Raw genomic sequence first — 16,086 nt, 5'->3', positions numbered from 1 at the left:
GCCTTTATCTTTTTCTTAATACTCAACTTTTGTCTTTGAAGTAAGATCTTTTAGAAAAACATTTGTAGTGTTCTATATTTTCTATTTTTTTTGTGAAAAAAAGAATCCTGTGTCATGTAGTTACAGGTTAATCCATCAGGAAGCAGATACATCTTAACAAAACTTTCTACATGCAAGTGTTTTGTCTTTCTTTTATATGTCTGACAAAAAAAACGATATTAAACCGTTGAGCTCCTGGAGTTAAAAGAAATATTTGAATTTAGTTTCATATTACAATTTTTGTTATTATGAAATTATGAGGGATTTTTAATTTTAAAAAAACAGCCTTAAAGAGACTAAATTTGAACTAAGAAATGCATCAATTTCAAAAAAGCTGTTTCAAAAATTATTTGCTTTAACAAAAAACATTTTTATATTATGCTGCTGTATTAAATAAAAGAATAGCTAAAGTATCTCAAAAACTTTGCCCTCTTTTGGTTTGCCCTCCTCCCCAATCCTTCATTAGTATCCCTATCAAATACCAAACAGATTTGCAGAAAGGGGTTAAGCACTGAAATTGTTCTTCCTACGTTTTCCCAATGTCCCCAGGCCTTCTTTTGCAATTTACCACAATATACACTGAGTCAGATAAATCTGAAATCCCAAATCTTGATTTTTTTGTTCATGTAATTATAAACAACTAATTCTGTACTAACTACCCGAGTCAGATAACTTGCTAACCTCTGGAGTGAGTTCTGCGTTATGCAGCTACATGGTCATTTTATTCTATCCTCTTTATTTGGAGGAGAGCCAGTTTGGCTTAAAGGAATCCTGCTCATCCATGATCTCTGGCTTAAGTGCAAATGGCGATAAGGCTGATGCTCTGCTGGCCCGAATCACATCGTCTGATTCTGTATGACAGCCTGGAGGCTACTTGGTTCTCATGTTCAGCCATGACGATCTTTAAATCTTGCTTTCACCAAGAAAAGTCACTCTGTTGTCTCAATTTCTTTTCCCCCCTCAATTTCACATAATGTTACTGCATATCCAAAAAAAAAACATCCATTATTTTTTCGGGAAAGAAACTTAACAAATCCAATCAACTAAAAAAAAAATGTTTGTATATTTTGAGTCTCTGATAATATTTGTCTTCAATAATGAAATAACCATGTTTAGAAGCAAAAGGAAGGAAGACTTAAAGAAATATGAGAAAGTCTTTCTTCCAATTCTTTTCTGATTAGGAGGCCAAACAGAGTTGGCATCACCTGCTGGCTTTTCATTTCAGAGAAGTACAGACTCAAGTCTACATGTTTCTCCTAAAAAAAAAAAAAAAAGGCTTTGAACTCTGTAAGCTGCTATTTTACAGCCATCTGAATCCATACTCTGAATATGGGTTCCGGGGAGCCTTACCGATAGCTGTCCTGTCTCTGTATGACCGGAGCAGGAGCATCTGGTCCAGATGCCTCCTGGACGCCTCCCTGGGAAGGTGTTCAGGACATGTCCCACCGTGGAAGACAGAGTACACACTGCAGAAACTGTGTCTTGGCTGGCCTGGAAGCCTCGGGGGTCCCCCCAGTGGAGCTGGAGGACGTGGCTTGGGAGTCTGGGAATCTTTGTTTAGACTGGTTCCTCCACAACCTGGTCCTGGATGAGCAGAACAAAATGAATGGATGGAGAATCATGTGATAAATGTAAACTCAATGTAAAAACAAAACAAAGTTTACCATTTGCAGTGTTCTTGACAACTTATCAGTGATGTTTTTAGGATAAGAAGATAAGTCTTTATTCGTCCTGCAATGGGTTAATTTCAATTTCAAAGGCATTTTTTCCCAAAATCTCTTGTTAACATGGCGTCTAATTTTCATTCCAGTTGCATTTTGTGAGCCTGCAATCATTTAACAATGCAACTTGTTGCAGTGGAAATGTTCAAAAGGAAAAAAAAACTAGAATTTCCTATTTTTGTAAGCATTAACCCACTTCTCATTTCTTTAGAGCAGAAACTTGCACCTTGATTTCAGCGTAGCAATCATTGTTATAAACTTGCGTCTTTATTTCTTTAAAGAAGTCATTTTAGACGGCCTCATTACTGTGAATGAGCATTAGCATGTCTCGCTGCTCGTTCGTTCCTCGCAGTTTTACTTCAGTTGGCTAAATCCCTCCCTCTGTCCCTGACCTGCTCTCATTTAAACGCGAGCAGTGGGAGGACAGATGTTGTCAGCCATCAGTGTGATCAACAACACGGAGAAAGGATTTAGTTGCTGTTAGGTCCTAGGGCTGCATCTGTCAGCTAATGTGTCTGTGAATGTCAGGTTTCTTCACCAGCACTTTCACCATATGTCCTCTTTTGCCCCTCCTCTCAACTTTCCTTCTGGGGCTTTACCTGCTTCACTTTCAGGTTGATTCTTAACTCCAATGTTTAGTGATTTTGCTTCACTTCTTTTTAAACAGATTTGAGCGAGTGCCTGCTAACAACAAGGTCAGAATCGATGCATTGTCATATGTTTCATCACGTCTTTGTGGGATGTGAAGCCCTCTCCTCTTAACCACCCATCTATCAGATTCTTGCACTGTCCTTTTCCTGGAAAGGTTTAATCTCACGCTTACTCATAATAATCAGTACAGTCAAGTGTAGTTTGAGGACTTTAGTGATGGATTACTGAGAAAGAAAGGGCCTTTGACCCACTTTGCTCTGAGATCAGACAAATTGATCCGGGACAGAACATGGACCTGCACAGACATCCTGCGTAGACTGTGCTATAGATGAGTGTGAGACTTCTGATTATTTATTTGAGCCTGTTTGTCTGAGAGCGGACAAAGTTCCTGCAAAGCTGCTTTTTTGATTGCACTATCCTTACTCCATCTGTGTCTGACATAGACGGATCAAAAAGTGCGAACATGACCCAGACATGTGACACAGTTTCAGAGGAGAAAGGTTGCTTTGCTTGACAAAAAACGGTTGAGGAAATCTAAAATCTGGTCAGTGGAAGCCTGCACTAACAATAATCACTATCTTTTTTTTAGTAGTTAACAAATGAACTTAATTTGGAAAGAACATGTAATGGGATTCATTGGTGTCTATACAATTTTTGATAACTGATCCAGATTTGAAGGGTCTGCTAGGTGGAAAGTAATATAAAACCTGGTCTTTCTAAGATGTCAAGTTCAGTTCGGGAGTGTCTTTTTAAGTTCTTCACAAATAAACACTAAAAAATACAAAACCTTTGCCAATAAGGCCCTGTTTAGGCCAAAACAAGATGTCCACAAATGGCAGCAATGCATCTGAAAGCATTTGGGATAGTGATTTTTTTTTTTTTTTTTTTTTTTTTTTTTTTTTTTAAAACACTTGTCCTGTCCAACAGCTGAGCACACAGATCGGAGCTGATTGCCTCTTGCGTTGGATATATTTTGCTTTTACAACAGAAGGTTCTGGATCTTCTGACACACAAGATGTGTAGTTGTATGAACGTCTTTTGTAATTTAGGCTAAACTTTATTTATATTAATTACATTTGTATCTTTTTTTTGGGGGGGGGATACATTGGTTTTGACTTGGTTCGTTTTTTTTTTTTTTTTTTTTTTTTTTTTAAGAACTTCAGAGAAGAAAATTGATAATACATTGTTAGGAATAATTAGAAATAGAATAGTTAGAAACCCCCTTTTTACTATTATTACATTTACCTATACCTTTTATTACACTAATGGTTTAAACTTAATTCACTGAGCATGTATTATCATCTCAAAATTATATTACAGCCTAAGACAGCACAAACAAGCTATTGTCCTCACAGTTTCTCCTCATCCTCCCTTTTTACTTTTTGTGTGTTCTGGTGTTTGTGCTCTGGCAAATGTCTGTGGGAACATCAGAGAGATCTGACACTTGAAGCTTTATGACCTTCAAGTATCCAGCCTGCAACAGCATGTGGGTGGGTTTTTCACACCATAGATCCCCAGACCATCTTTTGAATATGTAAATGTCAGGTATATATACCAAGCCCTGTTCTGAGTGTCTTTGTTCAGACCTGGTTCAGACCTTGTGATCCTGTTCCTCTGTCTGTAACCCTGTGCTGTTTTGTGCGGAGTAAATCTTCACTGAAGTTAAGTAACTGTCTCTGAGTCTCATTTATGCATTTCTGTGTGCTGGAAACTGAAAGGGGAAACGAACCAACCTAACTATTCTTATTATTACAGTCCTTTCTAGAAAATCCAGTTTCTTCACATACATTTACATACATTTAATGTTCGGTTATTATCATACATTTTTTCCAGTTCTATTGCAATCCATGGAGTATGGAAGTTATCCTTCTATATGAGGTCTTGTTGACATGAAAAAATAAATACACAACAAAAGGTAAATATTCTTTACAACTTAAATTTACAAAAGCCTTATTACTTAGTTAACCAAAAAAAAGTAATCTTATCAACTGCTGCACAAACTTAATATATTCAGCTTTAACAACATAGTAACGTTCATATACTGTACAGGACGATAAAGAGTAAATTAAATTCCTGTGGAACAAAGTCCTGTTTAATCCTGTCTGAGAGTGTGTATTAAGTATGTTCTTTCTAGGTCTGTATTGGTTTTACGATTCTTCCAAACCTCAGAAGTTTTTTTTATTTTGATCTTTTAGCAAAACCTGTGTTTAACAAAGTTTGGCCTTTTCTAGACTAGATTTATTCAAATTTGCTTGCACCAAATATTTAAAGAGCTCATTGGCCTTGTGAAGAGTGTCCGCCCTGAGACTGGTGGGTAGTAAGTTCAAATCCAGGCCTAGTCATAAAGGCACAAAAAATGGGACTCAATACCATGTTTTTAATACTTGACACTTGGCATGAAGGGGTTGGATTGAGGGGTTAAAACACCAAAAGGTTCCCAAGTGTGGCTGTGTCTGCAGCTCACTGCTCCCCCAGGGGATGGTTGAAATTCGGAGAACAAATATCACACACCTAGGGCGACAACTTAATGTGACTTTAAATGTGATTTTCTTTTTTTTTTATGTCAATAAACCTGGATACTTTAAAGAAGCTGATACACTTGAATCCTACACATCTAAGGCACACGTGAGTGGATGTGAGCATCTATAACCAGCTGTGTTGATCTGATCCCAGCAGCTGTAAATCCTCCCGCCAGGACCGGTGACATTTCTCCCCTCTGCTGGACACACGGACCGTCTGCTGCCCTCATTCCCCTCCTCCTCCTCCTCCACTCTGAGGTCATTATTTTAAAGCTGATCACTTAAACTGCAGTTCAGTGTCCATCAGAGCTGTCAGCGGATACTTGCTCTTCCTCTTTTGTAAACTCTTGTCTTCTCACTGCTGTGGCCCCTGTGGCCCCTGGCTCCGGCTGGGTTTTGGATACTTCTCGCATCCACCATGCGGTCTCTGCTGGAGAGCAGCTGGATGAGGTTTGGACCGGCTGGGCGGGACTCTCTGGACTGGTCAACTCTGCCCTCTGCTCTGCCTTCCACTGACAGACAGACAACGGTCAGTTGGGTTCATGCAAATTCTTTAAAAGTATTTAGTGATAAACAGAAGAAAAATCAGAGGGCACTGGTTGAGTTTTCTCAATGTGAATTCGAGTACAGTCAAATACTTTTTTTTATTATGAAAATGAATTGCAGCTATTTTGAACTTAAAATGGACTTATTTGATCAATAAAAAGACCGTTGGTTACTTTTATAATAGATATATGGCCCAATACATCATTATAATGGCAAAAAGATGTCATGCATGTAACACTTTTGTTGTGAATGTAACAAATTTCACAATTAATATTTTTAACATATTAATTCATAAATTTCTTTGAGTGCAAACAATCATTTAGCATTTTGAAAAGTCTATTAGCCAATTGTATATATTTTTGGTTTTTGTCAGAGTATTTACTAAATGTTCCATATTTTCAGGCTGGTTGTATATGTTGTTCAATGTTCAAAAATGAGTGCCTTTATTACTGATTGTCAGACACATTTAATCATCATTTATTTTATTTTTTTTCCACATTCAACACCTGATGGGTGAATCAATCCAGCTGTTTAATAGACCAGAGGCAGACATTCTTTCACCAAACTGCTATCACTTTATGTTTATGGAGTTAGAATGAAAAGAGCACGAATGGACATGAACCAATTAACTTCTAACGTATAAAATATGTAATCCTTCTTTTTTTGACCAATTTGAAACTGCACTTTGGACATTAAGTAATATCAACACATTTATTTCTACAGTTTTTGTATTTTGTTTTTAATTTTTTGTAGTAATTTACTCTCCACAACTTGACATTTTTAACATGATCCTAACAAAATACGCACCTGAAACTAAGCCTATAGTCATCTTTATTCTAAGATTGAAAATGCCTTATATTTTCACTCCTAAATGCAAAATAAATGCATAAAACTTAATGAAAATAAAATAAAATAAATTTGAACCCATAAAAACCCATGATGACATCTGTGTAACATAAAAATATCAGAAATGGATTCTATGGACCATTTGGTCCTGTTGTAAAATACACATTAGTTTATTTTTTTTTAAGAAAAAAATAAGTCCGGGCTCTTAGGGGTTGAATTTGTTTCGTCTTTCCAAAACACTTTTATTCTAATTTTACTTTTCAGTTCCTTTTTTCTTTTTTTTAATTTGTCAGTTTACAAGAAAGCGAATATTGATCATGTTTAGCTTTTTGACCTGAAAACTAGTGATTAAACACTGAAGTGAACTAAACAGATGTTTGTATAAACAGCGCCCTCTGTTAAACAGATGTTACCTCAACCCTACATTATCGTATTGTTCTCTTTGGAACATTTTGTCCACTCTTGGTTTAAAATGCAACCTAATAAAATAAACTTTTTGCATGGTTGTGCTGTTTTTAGAAAAAAATATCTGGTCTTAATTATTACAATTAAATAGGAAAAATAAAATGTCTATGTCCAAAGAGACACAATTATTTTTTTCATACAAACAAAGCAAAAAAAGTATTAAAATGTTTTAAGCTTTCACAAAATACAGTCTAAAATTAACTCTTTGGCTCACAGGGTCAAAACCCAGGCGAGGCCATCCTCAGTGTTGGATCCATCACCTACATCGCCATAGCAACCGCCTCCTTCCTACTCATCTTCCTCAGTATCCTTGGTTTCCACATCTGCCGGCGCAAACGAGGCTTCAGCTTAGACGGAAAGTTGGATTTGACCAACGTGATTGCCCTGGAGGACCTGCAGGACCCAGAGAAGAACTGCGAGCTGCTGTCCTCCCTCCGAAGCAACAGAGGGCAGCAGCTTTCCAGCTGCAGCTCCGAGCAGGATGTGACGGATGGCGTGTTCCTCATGGTCTACCTGCCCTCTCCATACGAACAGACCCTCACCAGGATTGCCAGAGCAGCCAGCACAAGCAGCTCCAAAGATCTGGAGCTGCCGCCAAGTCCTGGACCAGAGACCGGCTGCAGGGATGAAGAAGAAATATTTGTAAAAGACAGAGGAGTCACACAGGACAATGCCAAAGATTGAACTCATGCAAGAAGAGTGAAAAAAGTGAAAATCCGGGGAATAAAATATTGAATTTCTAAGTAACAATGAGCACTGTAACGTCTTCTAACCACACAAATTAGCCATGTAGATTTGGAGAAAACTTTGACCTTCTGGATTTGTGTTGTCTCTTCACAGAGCAGTTTGATCTACAGGTGAAAAATAACTGGGATTGCAATCAAACACATCTTAACCTGAAAAGAATTCCCTGTTTTCCTTTTTCTACCTGAGACTGAAATTTGGATAACATTTTTTTAATTGAAATATTCCTGTAGTTTTCATATCTAACATTTTTAGACAGCTGTATTTTCCCTAAAGTAACTTAACTAATTCAGTTGAAGTAAAGATTTATTTTACTCACTTTGTATCCATTCCAATTGCTGTAAATCTGCTGTACGTCTTTGTTTGACCTCTGATACTATGAGTAAGAATAAAGGGAAATATTCTTTATTATTGTCTTGTGCGTGTTTTGCATTACTTCTGCTGGTGTGTTTTGTTTTAAAGATTAATAATATCTCAAAGCATGTGTTGAAAAACCACATTAATTTATACTTAATTGTTTTTGTTATCACTTAATCTTAAAAAGTAAAAGTGTTAAAGCTTTTTTTTTACATGAAGCTCAACAACATGTTCAGACAGAAACAAGTTTTCAGCTAAGTGTTATTGTTGCTTTAACCATCCCATCCTAAATTTAGGGCTTTCCATTAAACCGGAAGATGTCACAAAACTTGAACCTGAGCACTTCCTTTAATTACTTTGCAACAATTCACACTGCATGACATGCATTTAGTTCATGGCCCTACCATGAGAAACCTTCAAGTCATTTTTTATGAGAAGCTGACTTTTTGATTCTCTTAACCCTTGTGCTATCCTATGGGGTCAAGATGACCATTGACGTGTTCTCCCTACCATGACAAAAGTGGATAACGGTGAAGAGGATTTCATGTAATCCATGGAAACCAGTGAAGATCACAAATCATTGAAGAAAAAAGTTAAGCGGACTGTCTTGTGGGGTCTAGATGACCCCACTCCCAATGTCAGAGTCCCTAGGATAGCACAAGGGTTATAAGCAAATTGTTTTCTTTTTATCTTTGCAGTATTTCAGGAATATCTCCCCTCACGATGAATCAGGGTAATAAGCTCATCCATTTGTTACTTAGAGATTAGACGTTTGTCGGTCTTCATTCCTTTGCTGTTTTGTCCCTTTAAAAAAAAATCCTCAGATAGTCCAGAAAAACTGCAGAAATGCCAAAATCAATTAAAAAGACCAAAGTTTAGCAATTTGAGCTTTTAATAATATGCTGCAAGTAAAAACAGCTTACATCGCTATATTCCTGTAAAGCTTTTCATAGAAAATCTTCAACTCATCCCAAAGACCGGAATGTTTAATGTTAAAAAAAAAAGAGTGCTGTATTCTTCATCTGCAGGATTACCAGTTATTCCTAGAATTTTCAAAGCAAAGCTCTGCTGAGCATTCAGCTAAAATGATCCTCTTTTCTTTAACCAAGACCTCATTTGACTTCAGTAGGTAACTGTTGGGGAAAACCAAGTTTCTCTCTGCAAAATAAAACAACAGAAACAGTGTGGAAAGACCAGCACCAGAATTCTGAATTTGCCTTGCAAGTGGGAGACAGCCCTTTGATCAGCTTTCAGAAAGCAGAAAGTATATTTCCTTAGGGATAAAAATAAGAATGTGTCTGTCATAGTAACTATAATATATGTCTCCATATTTCTTTAGTCACATTTCTATGAGTGATATTTCTGCCACCATGTTTCACTCAAAACTTTCTAAGTTGAACACAAAACTTTCTAAGTTTTTTGCTTAAAAAAATTTTTTTTGCTCAAATTTTTTTTTTTTTGCTTTCAAAAACATTATTTGCGTTTGCAAAACACATTTTTTTACGTGTGTTGTGTCAAATCTCTCTTTTGTCTTATCTTTGATTTTGCTGACTACTTTGAGCGCGACTCAGCGTGAAATGACTGCCACTGGCATCCCCAAAAAGAAATTCGCATGCGTTGTGTGTCATCACACTTTTTTCCTATCTTTGCTAAGTTAAGTTTCGGTTTGATGTGACAAGCTGCCATCAAAGAGCTGCTGATTGGGCCAGATTCTAACCAATCAAGTGTCTCTGTCTCATATTGACGGTACTCCGAGGCAGACTTTGACTTTGGACTTTGTGTCGGTTCTGTTCGAACGGGGTTCTGCCGTTTTCAACCACTCTGGCCCGTTTGTCTCAGAGTAAAACCCAGAAAGAGCAGCAAAGCAGCTAAAATAAAACAGAGTTTAGTATTTATTCATGTCTATGTAGAGACCAACGTGTTTAAAACGTCTGCAGCCAAAAAAAAAAAAAACAACAAAAATAAAAACGTCCGAGCTCCGACTCCATCCAGCCGGAAGAAGTTAAACGTTTTAAGATTTGTATCTGAACTATTGTTTTATTTTAATAAATAATTGTTGAAATATTAAGAGAAAATAGCATTTTTGATGACTAATATTTTTAAACTTTGGACAAACGCTCTTCTAGTTCTAGTATCTCAAGTTCTAAAACATGAGATACTGGTGAAAATTTACATAAAAGTTAAAAATGCTTCTGATAAATGCATTGAGTCTCCTGTGTTGAGCCATCATTCTTTTGCTTATTACTACTGTTCATCTGATCCCAAACACGTGTGCAGCATTAAATAGTATGTGCTTTAAATTTTTTATTGTTTTGTTTTAACAAACAGACCTTAAAGAAAATCACACTTTTCACTAATATTTTGCTCTGCAGGATTCACAGATCAAACAGACCTGTTGATTTAATGTCAGCAGATAAACTTTACAGTTTCAGGAGATCCTCAGCCATAAATTCACAAATCTGACTTCATAAAAATGAACGAATGCTTAAAAAAAGAAAGTATGAATTATTTAAAAAATGAAAACGTCTTCATCCAAAAATGAGCGTAAAAAGAGCTGGTTCAGCCTCTGAGCCTCGGCAGCAGACACCATGTTAGATTCATATGGCGATTTGATTGGTTAGAATCTGGACCAATCAGCAGCTGTTCGATGGCAGCTTGGTCGAGTAAGCCCTGGCTGCAGCCTGCAGAATGGGTCAACATAGTGGAATGCTTTGAACGCAGAGGAATGTGAACACGCTGTGGAATGTTAACCCCGCCCACATTAGTTGGGCTTGGTCACGTCAAAACGAAACTTAACTCAGCAAAGATAGGAAAAAAGTGAGATGACACACAACGCATGCGAATTTCTTTTTGGCGATGCCAGTGGCAGTCATATCACGCTAAATCGCGCTCAAAGTAGTCAGCAAAATAAAAGATAAGACAAAAGCGAGATTTGACACAACGCACGTAAAAAAATGTGTTTTGCAAACGCAAAAAACGTTTTTAAAAGCAAAAAAAAAAAAAATTTGAGCAAAAAAAAGATTTTTGAGCAAAAAACTTAGAAAGTTTTGTGTTCAACTTAGATAGTTTTGTGTTCAACTTAGAAAGTTTTGTGTGCAACATGGTGGCAGAAATATCACTCCATACATTTCAAGGCGAATCACTTCAGCTGCAGTTCAGTGTCTGTCTGAGATTCTTTAGTCATTGATCAAAACCATAAAAATATTGGAGCCAAAGAGAGTTTTAACCCACAGTTCACAACCTGATCTCAAAGAAAGTTTTCACAAAACATGCAGGTCTTTAGAGGTGCACCCTCTTCAGCCCCTCTTTTAGGTTTTATTATTTAGAGCAGCATTTACAAAAATAGTGTAAACATCAAAATGTTTCCAGTACTTTTTCTTTTGCCCAAGAATTTCTTACTTTGCTTCTTGACTTTTCAACAACATACTAAAGCCAGAGATCAGATGCTTTTTAAAAAAAATCATCAGTCAGCATTATAAAAAGGAAGAAAAAAAAACACTGCCTCTTTGTTAAAGCAGTTGTTCATGGTGTCAGTTAACATGCTAAAAAAAACATTAAACCACATTTACAGGAAGAAAAACACAGTCGTGCTATTTCCTGTTTCATCACACATACAGTTGTTAAAGGACAACTATGGTTAATACAATACAGTTTACAATTCACAGCTGGGTGATTTAACTTACTTCTCTACATTTTTTTTTGTATTTTTAAACCTTTCCTTTGAGACATGGGTACTAGTACATTTCTGAATCCAATTCAAAAAGAAAACAGGTAAACTTATCCAAATGTTTCAGCTGTAGCAGCCGGCTCAGTGGGTGCATCTCATGCAGCAAGTCTAGCACAGACTTCTGTTTTGTGTTTTTTTTTCCACCATAGATTTTTTTCTTTTCTTTTTTCGGTGTGTCTTACTTTTAGACCACAAAACCTTGTTTTTCAACACCACATTTACTGCTTTGTGCTGCCTCTTTACCACACTGAACAGGAAGGAAACAGCAGGAAGTTTCAACCAGCTTTCATGCAGTAGGAGATGTGCATTTCAAAGACTTTTGAAAAAAGTAGCATGGAAGTCTTTGTAAGGTGAGTTAAGGTAATTAAGAAATGCAGTTTTAATCTTAAATTCTCCTAAATATGTCCTGCATCATTAAAAAAGAAAATGCTTCAAACAACGTGTAAAACACACCAAAAACATCATCTTCGTTGGAATGTGTCTTTAACCAAATGGCTGCAGCAAAGCTTGTTTGGCTGTAGAGAAAAATGTGTATCAGATCAGAAGTCTTTGCTGGTTTTGCACATTTAGTAAAGCATTTAGAGTTTAGATGACAATGCTTTGTAGTATTAAATGGTTGCATGCTTGTGTTGGCACGACCCAAAAATGAGCATCAACTTGTAAGAAGAAAAAAAAAAATCTATAATTCTACTGTCTATTCCACAAAAACTATCATTTTGTTAAATAAAGCAAGTATAGCTGCTCAAACACAATGTCAAACAAAATTTCTGCTTTGTTTTTAGTCTCTTTTGTGTGTGCTTTGTAAGACTGTCACTACAAAGTGTTACCTTGTGAGATCTAGCGAAAAAAACACTCGCTGCAACAAACTGCATCTGTGTTGTGACAGGAAGCTTAAACTGTATTTTTTTATATGCTCTTCGTGGATGTCACGATTTAAAGTAGGGCCATCTGACTGTGTCTTAAAACTTTATTCACAAGAATTTTATTTTCATAGGTTTTTATACTTTAATATTGATTGAAAAAAAATTAATTTACTAAATACTCATTGGCTGCCAATTCAGGCAGTGAACATTACATATATAGTAATAATTTAACTAAGGCCTAAAAGGCATGTAAAAATGTGTAAAAGGAGAATTAAAGGATTATGTTCAAAAATAATTTCTAAATTAATAATGAACTTTACATTTTCTGCGTAAAGTAATTCAGGTGGATTCTAGATTAAAAGCTTTGATCTGCACCTGCCTGGTTCTGTGTGGGTAAAGGGGCTTGCCTCATAAGGTAGCAGTTTTATTCTTCCACTTTCATTTTGAGTTAACATATCAGAGTGCACAACCTGAACGGCATCCAGAGCGCAGTAAGTTTATGCTTCCATTTGTTCGAGGATCACACGTGTTTTAATAGTCTCAAATTAAAACATTTAGAGCAACCATGCTATATTTTTTTTATTTGTGTTTGTTAAATAAAATGTGCTATATCTTATTTCCAATTTTTTTTCATAAAATAGTTCCATTTTAATGAATTCTCAGCTAGAGAACTTTCTTTGTTTTCTCTGTTTGTCACAGATTTTTATCAATGGCTATGGTTAATTTGATGCCTTTTCCACAACAGTTATTCATCCAAACTTTTTTTCAAAAGTTGAGGTTGTCCATCATCATCTTAACAACACAAGACAAAGATGGGGAATGTGAATCCTGTCGTTGGAATGGCATGGTTCAGCATCTGTGTCTGCCTTCCTTTAACCTTTGTGGTCTTTCTCTTTGCCTGTTGGAAGGTAAGTGAAAAAAAAAAGAATAAATTATATATATATATATATATATATATATATATATATATATATATATATATATATATATATATATATATATATATATAAATAAAGTCAGGGGCAGGTTTAGCTCGTGCTGGTCCGGCGTAAAAACATTGCGACTCGTCCTCAAAGGAGGGTTGTTTCACTGTGGCGACCCCTGATGGGAGAAGCCAAAAGTGAAAGAAGAAGAATATATATAAAGTCAAATGAACTTTAATTCATGGAATACTTTTTATGCATAACGCTGGATTTTAAGTGATTAACACGAACCCCTCCAAAAATTGCAAACATATGCAAACTGCACTTTCATGAAAAATAAAAGAAACTTTAAAGAATTAAAACTAAACAGTTGTAAAAATAGAACAAGGAAAGAGCTAAAAAAGCTCCCCATACAGCAGATGATAGTGAAACTTAAAACTCCTCACTGTAAATAAAGTCTTCATAGCCTTATGCAGACTATTCATCAGAGAAGTCCCAAATTAACATCATTGGTCTGGACCCCAGTTTGAGTTCCTGGTGGCTGGGGCCTTTCACACAGGCCCTGGTCAAGTCCAGCCAGGCACGACGTGAGATCAGTCTCCTATGGACCCACCACCTGCAGGAATGCTCAAAAGTGGCTGGTGGCTGTCGAAGGTTGGAGTCTCAGACTGTCCAACCCTCAGCTACGGTCATAACCATTCTACTCTTAGAAGGTAGTCAGGCGGTGTTGGGCTTATCACTTCGTATGTCTGCTTCATGGAAGAGAAATGTTTCCCTGAAGCAAAAGATACCATTTAGATAGTCCTTTTCTGCTTTACAAAATGGTCTACTCAAACACAACATCAGAACTGAACTGTCAAATTGAAACAAAGGTCAAACTGGAACCTTACGTTTTTTTTTTTTTTTCTTGCTATAAGTTTTCAGACAGGCCTTGATTCCATCAACTGTACAAAATGTATTTTCAATTCAGAAAATGGAGTGATTAATATAAAAAGATTTTTACAGCAATAGCATGACCCTTCAGCTTTTGAGTCTAGGTAACAGTGTACAATGTATAATTACATTATACACTAGTTTCCGACACAACCACATTTTGATTTATCTGATCCTAACTTTACCCCTCCTTCTCTTTCTATCTTTGTACTACATGATTTTGTTTCAGGGGCTCTGGTTTGACTCTATCCAAACACTTTACAATCTAATTCTGACCCCTTTAATCTACAATCAAACATTTCCCTTTGTGGAAATTCCAACTTTTCACTTTGGAGGGGTTTCAGTGTCTTAATGAACTCACAAGATTTCTTCGGTAGAAAAGGCCTCTGGTACAGTCTACCATAGCAAATTTTCCCGAGTACAGGGCCACTTAAGGTCAATTCAGAAGAAGAAAATACCAGAAAAGCTAATTGATACACAGAAGTTTCCATCGATCAGGTATACCACCGTTGCTCTGCTGTCAAAGGTTCCACTCACCCATGTGCACACACACTGATGGTGACAGAGTTGCATGTGGAGCGCTACAGCCGTCACTGTTCAAATGTATACATGTATATTAGACACACTTATAAAACTTAAAAAATACTCAGGCTTCATAGGTTGTCTTTTTTTCACGAGTGATCATTTTTCCTGCAGGCAAGAAGAGGACAGGTTCCTGTCTACTACATGAACCTTCTGATATCCAATCTAATCCAGCTCTTCAGTATGATTGATTGGGTAGTTCAGAGCAACGGTGTATCATTCATATCCCTTGTTCTCTTTCACATTGCTGCCATTGCCAGTCTTGGATTTAGGATGGGCATTGCTTTGGAGAGGTATGTAAACATCTTCCTTTTTGTCATGGATTTTTAATTCCCTGTAACAATCATGACAATGTTGTCTGTCTTGCAGGTACTGTTTCATCGCCTTCCCACACTTTGAATACATCAGACAAACTAAAGGCTCTGTGCTGTTCTGTACCACTGTCTGGGGTGTTTGTTTCATCATGGTCCCCATTCCACTAGCCTTTAATAGAATTTCAACTAGTCTATTGACTATTCTGCCTGCTCCTGTGTTCATCATTTGTCTGGCTGAAACCATAAGACTCATGTGTCAAGCAGCCCCTTTCGCAACCTTAGTCCCCAACGAAGTTAAACAAAGAATTCTGGCAACTTTGATTGTGTTGATGCTCAATTACAGTCTAATGATCTTCCCTTGTGCAATTGTAAACATTGTATTTCCAATTTTCAGTTTACTCAATTATTTTCCAACTGGTATTGGTTGTTTATATCAGTTCAGTTCATTCATGGACTTGATTCTTTTTGCCTTGACACTTAAAGGCCCCATTGACAAGTTGCTCGGGCGTTTGTGCTGCTGCTCTATGGCTTATCCTGTAGTTCATGCAAGCGCCCCAATGTCAGTGTGAAAAAAGCACAAATACAAAATAAGCTTCTGTGTACATACGAAAAGAAGGAAAAAGCTGTAGCTTTTGCAAATAAGACAGGTAATAACACACTGCGCTGTTGGAAGCATCTCAGAAGTAAAATATAAATAAATGACTGACAGATTCAAAAAAGTAACTAAAAAAGCAATGTGAGACAATTCTATGTTAACGTATATTTTGAACTTCTATCTACAAATAATCAAATGAGATAAATGTTTTTATTCCTGTTTCTTGATTGTAATTTTTGTATTAAAAATGCATGACGTATA

The 16,086-nt window shown here is 36.6% G+C and overlaps 1 protein-coding gene and 1 long non-coding RNA gene across 2 annotated transcripts; both read left to right on the top strand.

Moving 5' to 3' along the window:
- The first annotated feature begins 5,230 nt into the window (after nt 1-5,230).
- LOC144984221 (uncharacterized) lies at nt 5,231-7,939 on the top strand. The gene is made up of 2 exons (XM_078932483.1): nt 5,231-5,459; nt 7,004-7,939. The coding sequence occupies exons 1-2, from the start codon at nt 5,349-5,351 to the stop codon at nt 7,469-7,471; spliced, it is 579 nt and encodes a 192-aa protein (XP_078788609.1). The 5' UTR covers nt 5,231-5,348; the 3' UTR covers nt 7,472-7,939.
- A 4,984-nt stretch (nt 7,940-12,923) lies between these two features.
- LOC105358356 (uncharacterized) lies at nt 12,924-16,086 on the top strand. Its single transcript, XR_013647961.1, has 4 exons — nt 12,924-12,969; nt 13,178-13,386; nt 15,031-15,209; nt 15,286-16,086. It is a non-coding gene; the product is annotated as an uncharacterized LOC105358356 (long non-coding RNA).

This window comes from Oryzias latipes, chromosome 15 (genome assembly GCF_053564925.1).
Source record: "Oryzias latipes strain Hd-rR chromosome 15, Olatipes_Hd-rR_3.1".
NCBI lineage: Eukaryota > Metazoa > Chordata > Actinopteri > Beloniformes > Adrianichthyidae > Oryzias > Oryzias latipes.
Note: the sequence above shows the minus strand (reverse complement) of the source record. Positions and strands in the feature narration are given on the sequence as shown.

Excerpts from the sequence above, each read along its gene's own strand:
- LOC144984221 (XM_078932483.1), top strand. The coding sequence starts at position 5,349 with ATGCGGTCTCTGCTGGAGAGCAGCTGGATGAGGTTTGGACCGGCTGGG. Across the intron at positions 5,460-7,003 it reads CCACTGACAGACAGACAACG|GGTCAAAACCCAGGCGAGGC; the intron begins GTCAGTTGGGTT and ends TTTGGCTCACAG.